The 12,512-nt window shown below is 37.0% G+C and overlaps 1 protein-coding gene across 1 annotated transcript in view; it reads right to left on the bottom strand.

The window, feature by feature from the left end:
- Window positions 1–12,512, bottom strand: part of st3gal3a (ST3 beta-galactoside alpha-2,3-sialyltransferase 3a) — a 94,312-nt gene that overhangs the window by 15,727 nt on the left and 66,073 nt on the right. Inside the window, exon 9 of the mRNA XM_007887057.2 lies at window positions 1,081–1,227. Within this exon, the coding sequence (XP_007885248.1) occupies window positions 1,081–1,227 (147 nt within the window). The remainder of the gene's footprint in view (window positions 1–1,080; window positions 1,228–12,512) is intronic.

Here is a 12,512-nt window from a genome sequence, read left to right as displayed (position 1 = left end):
AAGCAGTATTTGCGTGACTATTTTATTAACCTTTTCAATACACACATTCCCAAGTAGAGGGGAAACTGAAGAACTGAATTCTGCATCCAATATTATGTGGTGGAATTAAGGTGTTCTTTACAGCAAGGTAAAATTGGATTGGAAATTCTATAAGCAGTTTATAGAGTAAAGGTAGAATGTATACAGCAGCGCAGGGCACTGAGAAATTAACTGAAAACACAAATTAAAATTTGTATTCTTTTCTTCAAACTTTTATTAATTACTCTATTAAAATGTTATTGTGCAGATAAAAGCTCCGGAAAATGAAAATAGCTCCAAGGTCAATAAATAATCAGACCAACTTACCTTGAGGAATTCTACCTTCAGATCTCCTCAATGACATGGGTATTTTGACACTCAGTAAATCAGCAAGACCTGTATTCTCTGTTTGTCCAAATGCTCAGTAGTTGCATTGCTTCCATATGTTAAATTAAATTCAGGAGAAGTTAAGATTAACCCTTTGAACTTATGTGACATTTAGATTGCTTTTAAATTGTCCTTAACATTCCCTCACTCTGGTTACTCTTGGAATGATGCATGGCGTCTCACATTCCAAAAGACATTGTACTGTGTAAAGCTATGAAAATGAGGATTTGAAATTTTGTTTGTTAAATCTCTGCCTTTTGTTGGTTAAATCCTAGAATGGTATAGAATACAACAGCAAGAGAAAAAGTAACATACAGCATAGTACTTCTCCAGACAGAACTGCCCATTAGGGTTTTGGCTCACAGGTCTGAGAACATGTTTACTCCTCCAACTTTACTTAGGATTACCACTGTCTGACTCGTCTTTGCCAGACATGTCTTTTCTGAGACATTTAATCTTTTACGTTACTTCTTTTCAGTAGTTCCCTCATTTGTGTGGAAACTCAAATATAAGCTTGCGTCCTTCCACTCAATGATCCCGAACATTGTATAACAATGCGACGCAACAGTGAAGTATGAATTAAATCCACTGTTTAATTGCAAAATAATTTCTTAAGTTTGCATGTTAAGATAGAGAAAAATTAAAAATGACCCAAATATCAGGGTTTTTGCTCACCCCACGACCCATCATCCCATTGTTGACTGGCAGGCCAATAAACATGAAAGCTGCTTCACGGATGAAATAAGGATTCAGAATTCGGATATCTTTGGGCTCCTTCGGGACAGCTGTGGCCACAGACTTCCAAAAACCATCTGAAGGACTCTAGAAATAAAGGAGTAATAATGGTTATTTACTTATGCAAACGGATATCAAACTAGAAGTATAATTACACATCTCCAAATGCTCAGAAATTCCCCTTCTAGATTTTGCTCTTTGTATGTCATGGCAAGTGAAAACTTGCATTCAATAGTTCGTTTTAAGGGTAAGAAAAGAGCTATTTTTTCTCTTTGATTTCCTTGTGCCATAGAAAACTTAACTACCACTTGTGCCTTCCAGTCAGGCCCAATGAGTCAGGGAACTGCATTGGGAAATTATAGACAGGAAGGTGCCCGGTTTAAACATTGTACTTGCGCATTGTCCTAATCAAGGTCGTCCTCAAGTGTCCCAAGCTTGAATCATAGTCTTGATTGAAATATGCCTAATTGGGGTCCTGCATCTCAGTTTGGGGAAAGAAAGATATGAGATGAAACTAGGTTTAAAATAAATCGTCATGTCCAGTCCGTAGAAGTACGTGTTTCAATGGTTTCTTGTGATGCAGAATGGGCAGCAGCTATGGAGAAGTCCATCACTCAACTCACTCTGCTAAAGTGCAGCACTGGAGAGGATACATAAGTGGTGAGAAACTGAATTTGGAAACGAAAAAGGTGAATAATGGTGGGGCATTTACCTCTTATTTTATAAAGTAAATAGGGGAATGTTTTATATTTAAGGGCCATTAAGATAATTGGCAATTTGTTTTTAAAAATTAAATTGAGGTGAAAACTGAAAATAGAGACTGTATTTTTCTGATGATTTCCACTGAAAAACAGATATTTATTGAAAGACAATTATAATGGTCCTATTTATATTGAGCTGCCCTCCTTGTATTATTATTCTTCAAAGATCCTAGAAAAGTAGATCTTCAATCCATTAGTCTAGCTGGTTTCAAAACCTTGAGGGACTTTACCTTGCATCTAATATCTGTTTACAGAAGTAATCAAAGGTCAAATAAAACGACACATTTGCCTAAAATACATTGTCCAGATCCGCATTAAATAAAGCCCAATATTTTATCTGTCTAAGTTGGACTCAGCTCCATTTCTTAAAGGTGGAATTACTCAAATTGAACATTACATATTTGGAATTATTCTGATCAGTAAAAACAATTTTCTCTGGTTTTCCTAGATCAAAACTTCTGGTTGGGGTTTAATTCACTCTTTTAAAAAGAAGAAAATAATGTCCTCAAACACAACCAAAATAAATCCAATAACTCAAATCATTAAGTATTGAACTGAATGGAATGGTCCTTTAATAATGAAATTACTATCCATTTGAGATACAAATCTAAGAACCCATCTATTTTAGGAACAGTGGAAATGTTTCATACATCAATGGAAATTGCTGCCTTTAAACCATAAAGCAATAACTCCATTATTTTCTATGTAATCTCATAATTTTAATTTCAGTTCACCTACACAAAATAGCCTCAGAATCAAATCTCAATGTGAACCTTTCAGTCAGTTTTAGGTCAAACTTATACAATAAAGTAAGGATGAAGTCATTTACCATCCAGGGACCCATGGAGCAAATTGAAGTACAACATTATCGTCTGGATCTGTCACTAGGGGAATCATCCCTATTCACTAAGAGCATATTGTGGCAAAGACGTACAACAGTTGCATTGAATGTACAAAATAACAGAAATGGTACTTCTCAAAGCTCAATCGTCTTAGTCGTTAACCTTTCCTTTTCCCCATTCTCTTATGAAATGTTATAATATCATTTAGTGAAGACATTCTCCTTTCAGTACTGAAATGCACCTTCAGCTACTAAAACACATTTTTATACACATGGATAGAAATGATCATCTGCAATTTTCTATCAAAGATATCAAATAGTATTACAGAACATACAGAACCAGACAATGCCTGTACTTACAGCATTATGGAGATAGACTGAAGATTGTTATCTGGTTATAATTTGGGTTTTAGTGCTGCAATGCTGTTGCAACCCTTGAAGGATTACCTCCTTAATCTATCACTGTAGTTATTAAGATAAACTGCTTCTTTCAATCAGTAATATTGATTTTGCGGCAGATCTCTGATGTTGATTGCTTTTGAATGAAAATATAATAAATATCCTCATTTGGAAAAGCTCTGATACAAACAACAATACTGACAGTTTCCTCTCAGCGAACAACAAGGAGAACAGAAGCTGATTTTAACTTTTTAGAAGCAGACGCCAAATCATTCAATAGGGAAATACTGGACACAGTTACAATTTGTACATGCCAAGAACTCCACTTGCATTTCCCTTTTACATTTTTCCCCAAAAATTTCAACAAAAGACAACCTACTTTTTGAGTATTGCGATGTAACTCTTCAAATCTGACCGTGCAGAGTATCAGCTACTGGTATTCCCACTTCATTATACTGCCAAAGGTACAATAGAAAATCTTTATATGGATACCTTCATAATCAGATGACTGATTCCTAAGGGCAACTTGTTGTGCTGGACACTTTCCTTTTTGCCGTAGTTTTTTCCTCTATTTGCAACTGGTGGTTATCGAAAGTCGCAAACTCCTAATGTGTACCCTTTATTAATACAAGCAAATTTGAGTATAATCCATTGTGCGCCAGAATTTGGTTTTATTAGTGAGGGCCCACTGGATATCAGTGTCATGTATAGCACCGCACCATAACGTGGTTCCCTTGAAATAATAGTCCATTTCCACTGTATTAGGCTGCCTGCAGATTCTGTTGCAAAGGCTGCAAGGCTCTCTAAATGGGTGTCCCTTCTTTAGCTGCTAAAGGTTCCAATTAATCAACACATTAATGCTTTACTGCCCAATTTACTAAATAGGAGCACAATGCTCCTTTCAGAAGAGCTGCTGATAATCTTGGCTATCATTCAAATCAGTCATATGACTTGGATTTAAATCAGAGGACATACTGCACAATATTTATGCTATTTTTAATATAAGAAGTTAAAGCTTAGATAACTAATGTAGCTTGACATCTGACCTACAAACATGATTCAAACGCATGACTGCTTAGTTCCGGCTGTTTTAGTTCAATGACAACTTTCACATATTCACCCCTGATGTGAATTTCATCCATTGAATCTAGTCAAAACTAATTCTATTTGAGTTGGGGAAATATTATGAATGCAGGGAAACTACAGGAATTCCGACTCCTCTTGCTCCCCTCCCAAAACAAAATTTCAATGATTTTACTAGCAGTATCAATTTTGACACCAATTTACCCTATTTGGATCTTTTTCCTTGTGTGGAATTATTTGAACTTGGGCATCTTAGTGTGTCCCACCAATCAAAGTCAGCAACATAAAATATCCACCTCACTGGAGATTTCAGTGAACATTTACAAAAAAATCATGAGTGGATCACAAACGATTTTTTTTAAAAAGTAAGAGACAGCTTAACTCATAAAAAGTATTTTTCATTGAAAACACTTCCTCTTTAAACTACTTTAGGAAACTAGATATTAAAAAGGATCAGATTAAATTACCTCTACCTCTGTGTGTTCTTCCAAGTACAGAATGCCTCACTGAAAGAAAATGTTTTTAATTGCATGCACACACATATAGATGCCAAACAAGCATGAAAAAACTAAATATAGGTTAAACACATCCTGGAGGCAATTTGCTTCAACGCATGTGTGCAGGCTGATGATGACAAACATGGATGACCAGCATTTTCCCATTTAAGCCTTGCTGATAAAGCTGACTTTATCAAAATGATTATTATCCTTCAGTCAGACAGACACAAAGCTTTCCGAGTCCACTCTCAAAGTGCCAAAGCTTGTCACGGATGGTCAATTTCTGGAATTACCCATGAGATGTGCTCGACTTTGTGCCAACATCCTTTACCTAAATGGCCACATTTCAAAGACTGACAAACAATGGAATTGAAAACTACACAAGCATAATATTTACTCTTCAAGAGGTGCTGCCAGTTTAGCAATGCGGTTTGTCGGGTTTCACTTTATCAATGACTCGCTTGAAATCTGCACATAATCTTGTTATATATCAGCTAACTACTAATTTCTCTGTGTATAATATATCGTTTGTTGATAATTATTAGTCATACTGATCATCGTCTTTTAAGAAGCTCTTGGCCCACTTTATTGGAAGCTACCAACTGTAGCAACACACTGTGCTATAAAGTGGTAGGATGTGGGTTTCTTGCGTGTGATTCTCTATGGTTATGAGTTCATCATCTCAGCCAGGATGTCAAGGGAAAGTGCATAGCAGAGAAGAAGAGCTTTTTCAGAGGAAGTCATAGTGTTCTTGATAGGTAGCAAAAAACATGTCTCCTATTCACTCCAAGAAAATGGTAAGAATAAAATTTCCTTTAAAATCAGATGCTGGAATAGAGAGTTAACCTCCAACTCATGAAAAAAATTGCTGAATTTTACACTCCAGATTGGTCTTCCACACTAAGACCAATACAATGTCAATAATTGCTGAATTTGTAGTTGAACCTAAATTTGCAGTTGAAACTTTTTGTTTGCTATATCCATTCCATTGATTACATGAGCTTACTGTGCTTTCTGTTCATTAATAAATGGAGATACCTTGTATTTGTTTTACATACATGCCATCTAAAGTATAGTCAGCAGTGTAAATGAGATATTTTTCACTTAGTCCATCTCTGATATCTGTTAATTGAGCCTAGGTTACGGTAAAGGAGCTTACTATAAATGAAGTGTTGCTATCATAGGAAGAGCCTACTGTTTAAACACCAATTTAAAGATATAACTGCAAACGGCCACGCAAATAGCAAAGTGGCCTAATTTTGGAAAGCCGGTTTCTGAACTTCTATCAGCCTCAACATCCTAACGTAATATTGTACATGTAAGCTCCAACACAATTTGTAAAAAAAATTGCCCTTATCTGAAATCCTTTCTAAAAGCCTCTTGCCTATCAGTTCTGTGACACACTGTCAGCCAGTACCCTAGTAAAGAAGCAATTTAACTTGGTAATTGGCCAAAGATCCGTTATTGAAAATCATATTGGTTCCAAGCCAGGAAAGTTACAAACAGGAGTTAGATAAGAGAGTGCGGAAGCCTTTGCTGTCAATTTGAATTTTGTCCAGAACTTCTATGCCTCAAGATCACCTTCCTGGAGGCCACTAGATTAAAGTTCTATCTTTGAAATGCCAGACTTCACTCTATTGTTTGGAAATTAGGTTTGCAATTTGATTCTGATCCCAACTACCGGCCATCCCCTACCCAATGAAGAGAATATTTTAAAAAGTATTAAATATACAAATCCTTCTCAAAGACTCAGCTTGTGGAAGGAAAGATTTACAGTTGTAACCTTCAATCAAGCAGCTAAACAACAACAACAAGCATTGAATAGGAAGTGTACAGATTTCACATCGAATTCAATTCAGAAGCACATCAACCAGTACATTCATAGCACAGCTGGACAAAGGTTCTTAACAACAACAACATCAACTTGCATTTATATAGCTCCCCTCATTCAGGGTAGTGTCCCAGAGCTAACTGACAGAGTAAGGGTCAGCAGCTGAAGTAGTTTCGTGAAAACAGGTCATTTTACCGTGAGAATGACCTCTGGTAGGTTCATCAAAACCACTGCTATAGCTATTAAACTAAATTACAAACAACTTTAGAATAGCATTGTTTTTAAGCATTGGTATCTTGTAGAGCTATGCTAACTAAACATGGTACATCTGGTGGTGGAGAGCTGGGTTTCACTAAAAAAATTGTCGCCTTCCAGGTCATCAGCTACTAATGTTGTCTCATTCACCAAAGTTGCCCCTTTCCATCTGGGGATTTATCTTCCTCCCTTCGGAAACTCCACAGTGGAAGGCTAACAAGTCAACCAATATTCTACTACACTTTAGTTTACCATGCTACCACTGCACACTGGGTCTGAAATGTATTTTATTTCAAGTGCTGAGTGCCACTCCTTTTGCCAAATGTACATTCAAATGCTATTAATTACAGGTACACACACACACAACCTACGTGCAAGCCATTGCTGAGATTCAGCTTACAGCACGATCTATAGTACAATTCATTTGAGAACAAAAGGAAAAACATTAAAAAATGAACAAATATTAGTCCGGAATGGAATCATTAAACTTTTCAAAAAAGGAACATTACTTGTCAGAATTTTAAATAATATTCTATTACTTATTTAACCTGGGTATGCCCTTTGTTCCTTCCATCGTCACCACTTGAAGAGGCTATACAGCTATAAATATCCTGCAAAAACTAATATAAAAAAAATTAAAAAGTAAAAAATCATCATTTGACATTTTTATGAACAACTCAAACTGGCAGCATAAAACTTTGAGGCAGCCCACTCCATTACCATGTGTAAGCGATTAGCCGAGAAATTCCTTTGCCCTCTAATAATTTTACACAAATTATTAAAAAAAAATTCTTTTGCATGATTTGACTTCATCTCACTTAAACTCTCCTTTCGCCTTACATTTAAGACTCATAATTTGCAGGTGTTTGTGTTAGAAACTGCATATAGTTTAGTCATAAAGATAATACATTTACCCCAATAAAACTAACCACACCTGCAAAGACTTTGAGTCAGCTGCCACGACCTGAGAGTCCCAATAAATCAAAGGAAAGTCAGAATTCTTGGTGCTCCCACTTGAACATTCACTCATGCACTGTCATGCAAGTTGAGTAAAATCATACAATATTCACAGCATTTCGGAGGCCATTTGACGCATCCTGTGTGTGCTGGTACTATTTCCCTAAATCCATCTAATCTGATCACTTTCACTGCTCAAATATTTTTTCCTGAAGTATTCATCCAATTCCTTTTTAAACACATTAACTGCCAATTGTAGTACAGATTTCTGATGAATCTCTCTGTAAAGTACGTCTCAACATCTCTCCCCCTTTTTCTTCTGGTGATCATTTTCAATTTGTGCCCCGTTACCTATTCACAAATCAGTGAAAATAGTCTCTTTAATCTGCCAAGCCCATGGCACAGTCATAAAAGCACATTGGAAGAATCAAGAGATTTACGTGTGAAAAAACACTCCGAACTAATATTCACAGCACATCACAAAATTATGAAATATTTTAAGATCACAGCCCACGCTGCAGAGCAAGAATGCAATAATTTCAAACCTGCAAGTGACGAGGAACTGCTGAAACTGTGCCAGTTATGCCCTTAATGTTAAACGAGTCAACGGTATTCAAACTGATGGGAATTGGGGGGAGAGCAAAGGGGCTGAGAACTTTTTTTTGAGTTTTGGTTTCCTGTTAGCCTATGAGTGATGGCCTCAAAATCACAGAATAATGAGTGAGAAAGGAGAATAATGTTGTTTATTTGAGAAGGGATTCTGAGACACAGGCAATGCTATGGCATTTGTGATTATTAATGGGGTGTTTATAGCCAAGTTTCTGACTGAAATAGATTGACTGCACTTCATTTACAAGGCTATTGTTCTGATGAACCAGCAGACTGTTTTACTCACAGAAGATTAAAGTTCCACTAACTCTTATATTGGATAGCTTTCGCTTTTGTAGGCTTGAATTCAAACCAATGTTTAAAAAAAAAGAGCTGGAAAGGTTCCATACCATAAGGTCTGTATGATGTTGTACTAACTTCACGCAGAGAAGTTTAAGCCTTCAGACTGCACTTGGGCCTACAAACCTTAGCTCCACCTACAGGGTGACAAGTTAGTATTTTTCACCGGTAAATGTTTATTTGGTCCTGAAGATGCTTGGTTAGTCCTTTCATCTGTTGTGGGTAACCATGGGTAACAATCAAGATGAATAATTTTAATAATTTTTAATAATGTCAATAATCTTCAAACATGCCTTTGGTCATCTTCCCTCCTCCACCGCTCCCTTGCCCTCCATCCACCCCTCTCTGATCCCAACCTGCAGCTCGGTGCAAACCCCTCATTGTTCAGCAACTTGTGATGTCCTCCTGATGTGAAAGACACGACATAAATGCAATTTGTTGTTGAATAATTTTAGCATCTCACAAAAAGTCAAAAGACACGAAAATGTTAAAAGAAATACAAAGGCAATCTTCAAATTCAAGAGATTTCTGACTGTGGTTAACAGTGTAAATTAAGCTTTAAAGGACTAGTGTCATGGTAACTGATCTACAAATAATTTTTTTTAAAACAGTACTGTACTCAAAGGACATTTTCCATATAAACAATCTGTCCCATTTTCATAATGTGTGTTGTTTCACTACCAATAAATTCTGCAATGTAACCCAATCTCCTGTGTTCAATGCCTGCTGGGTGTCCAGTACAATAGCAGACCTTCATGGTAACTGGAGAAATGGTCAGCAGGGCACTTACTGAGAACAACAGAACAGGATGGCAGTAAAGAACTGCCTTTTTTAACTGAGACAGGAGAGCTGACTATCAGACGGAGTCGGTGAGTGTTTCCTCTCAAATAAATCAAATGTATTTAAACTCGCTCATGTAGGCAAGCAGAAGCATTTTAATGCAAGGCTCCTCCAGTCTAAGGTTCCCTCTAAGCATACGGTGATCACTTCACTTTATACATATAGTACTGGGTGCAGGGAAAACAATTTGGTAACTAAATACATCAAATACTGTAGTAGCATTGGGCCATTTTGAAACCATTAACAAATATTGTTCTCAGTTTATTCACATTGTCCTCAACCCTAATACACAAAGATTGGGTTTGGTTTAGATCTAGAAAGCAACCACTGCACTCTTACTGCAAATACCTGTTCTTCTATAGCATTTACTACTTTCCCTGAACACAGTATTATATTACCATCATGATGAACACACTGTTTCAGTCCTCACAATCTCCCAGTCAGTGATACTTCACCACACAAGTCTAGTTTATGACCCTTGAAGTTCCATCTTTTCACATCTGGGTCAAGGAGACTGTCATTTCTGTACATTTTAAGACTCTGGATAATTCAACCCATTTCTCTTGGTAAATTTGTTAATTTGGAACCATTACAGGTGGGTTACTATCCTCGCAAACAAGTATTTCCATCATCGGGGAGCTTGAATCCAACAAAAAAAACACACAAGAATAAGGGATGATTCTGGAAATAGTAGAAGAGTTTGAATTTCAGTACTTATCTTTGGACAGAATACAGCTTAAAACTTGCCAAACAAAATGGTTTGAAGTGGTAATACTCATCTTAGTAATGCCGTACAGCAGGATAACTCTAATGGCAAAAATCAGTAGGCAAACACAAGTAAACCCAAAATTCAAGCTGCATAGATTGTATTAAATTAGACCATGATTTGCTCTCCCTGATTTATGTCATCTGAATCTTGTGATATGTTATCACCTTGTGATATATCTCAATTTATGTGCTAATTGAATTAAATTAAATTAAACACAATTAAAGAAACAAAGAACAAATCCAATTTAATTGTTTCTTCCTTCAAGCCATGTGCCCTTCTTTACCAAAATAACAGATAAGAGCAGATAAGTTACTTTCTCAGATAGCCACCAGGGGGTGCGTAAAACTGGCCTGACCGGAATTCTCCTTTTTCTCAGCAGTCCTTCCCCACCCCATGAAATCATGGCCAGATCTAGACCTACTATGGAGAGAATCAGAAACATAACCAAGACCTTTTAATTATGTCCCAATATCCGGTGTACCAACACACTCGACTACCCATAAAAACAAATAATTCTGAATTCACAGAAGTGTGCAGCTGACCTAAGGAAAGTCAATTTTTTTCAATAATTGTTTTCGAGTGGTGAATCCTAATGCAGTACATCTTAAATTAGACTGATCTCATCATTTGTAAAAATGTCCACCCAATGTTAGGGTAATTCTCGGTTTCCCAGATCATGAAATTGGTCCTTGCAGGCTACAATATAATTCGGTCCTTGCAAGCTACAATATAACAGTCACCATCAAATATACAGGAAAAACTATCAAAATATCTCATTCTAAATTAAAAGTCAATTTAACTTTGCATTTCACATCTAAAAGCTCTCCTATTCCCTGTGATCAAATGAGCAAATTAAAGTCACATCATTTCAATTTGAGTCATGGTATGTTAATATAGTATCAGTCATTCAACCTCAAATTACTTGTTTTTCTTTTATAGTTGTAAACATTTTTTTCAAAAAAATACAATCTCTCTCCTGTACAAACTTACAGAAAAGCAGTTAGAAAAGTGAAAAAAACTCTCAATTCTCAAAGAACACTAGTAATGGGAGGATAGGTGATTTGAGTTTTTGACTGTTGAATACAAGAACAAATACCCTTCGTCCATATGACGAAAAATGGTTAAGTTCATTATGGTGTAACTTAAGCTGTGCTGCCTACTTTCTCGCAAAGTGCGTTGCATTAGACGATACTGGGTGAATTTGGGCTTAGTTGTGTGAATCAGCTGCACCATACCAGAGTGGTTCAGGGTGAGGGAACAGGAGCAGCCTAACTCAGGTTCAGGATGGTTGCCCCTCTATACTTTAGAAATTGTGCTCATTAATCGTGAGCTGCTTCAGTTTCACGCTCACAGGAGAAGGTTGGGTTTTTTGATAAGAAGCCTCGATCGCTCACTGCTGTCCCACAGCGTGCTGCTTGCTAACGTGTCTCAAGGGCACACTTTCTGTCACATTTGCATGGCTGAACTTGCACACTGTATTTAGCAGCAATTGTAAATCAAGCCAACCTGCACAGTCTCCACTGGCCATTTTATAGAGAGAATAGTTCTTCCTTTGAGAGATGACAAAAGTGAGTAATCGAGCATTAGGAGTTGAAGTTACGATAAAGAAATGTTCAGAAGATCAGTCCTATTTTGCTTTCAAAATTACCTAATTACTCAGGTTTTCGGGGTTTTACAGGACAAATAGACATGTTAATCTATGTCAATAGCTCCAATAAATTCAAGGTTTAAAATGAGTAAATTAAGAAATAGGAGATATTCAACAAGAGATATTGGGATTAAGTAACCAGTGAGGCTTTTAAAATACAGTGTAAATGAGATGCAAGGTGTTTTCAGGAAAGATACATAACTGAGGCATATGGAGAACAACAACAACAAGATTGCATTTATAGAGCGCCTTTCACGTTGGGAGGACGTCCCAAGGCGCTGGACAGTTGGGTCGGGACCCGAGCATCGGGGAGGGAAATGGTCCGGGTGAGGGGAGGGAAGGGAGGGAGCGAGGAGGGGGTAGAGAGTCGAGAGAGGAGGTGAAGGCACGGTTGAAGAGAACATAGGCACTTAATAATAATCCTTGCATTTGATATAGCGTTTTTCTTGTCTTCTAGACGTCCCAAAGTACTTCACAGAATAGACTGTAAAGTGAATTGACTGTATATTTGTGGGCGAAATGCAGCAGCCAATTGCGGACAGC

Source organism: Callorhinchus milii, unplaced genomic scaffold (assembly GCF_018977255.1).
Source record: "Callorhinchus milii isolate IMCB2004 unplaced genomic scaffold, IMCB_Cmil_1.0 Scaffold5, whole genome shotgun sequence".
NCBI classification, from domain to species: Eukaryota; Metazoa; Chordata; class Chondrichthyes; order Chimaeriformes; family Callorhinchidae; genus Callorhinchus; species Callorhinchus milii.
The sequence above is the reverse complement of the archived record's forward strand: the minus strand, read 5'-3'. Positions and strand labels throughout refer to the sequence as shown.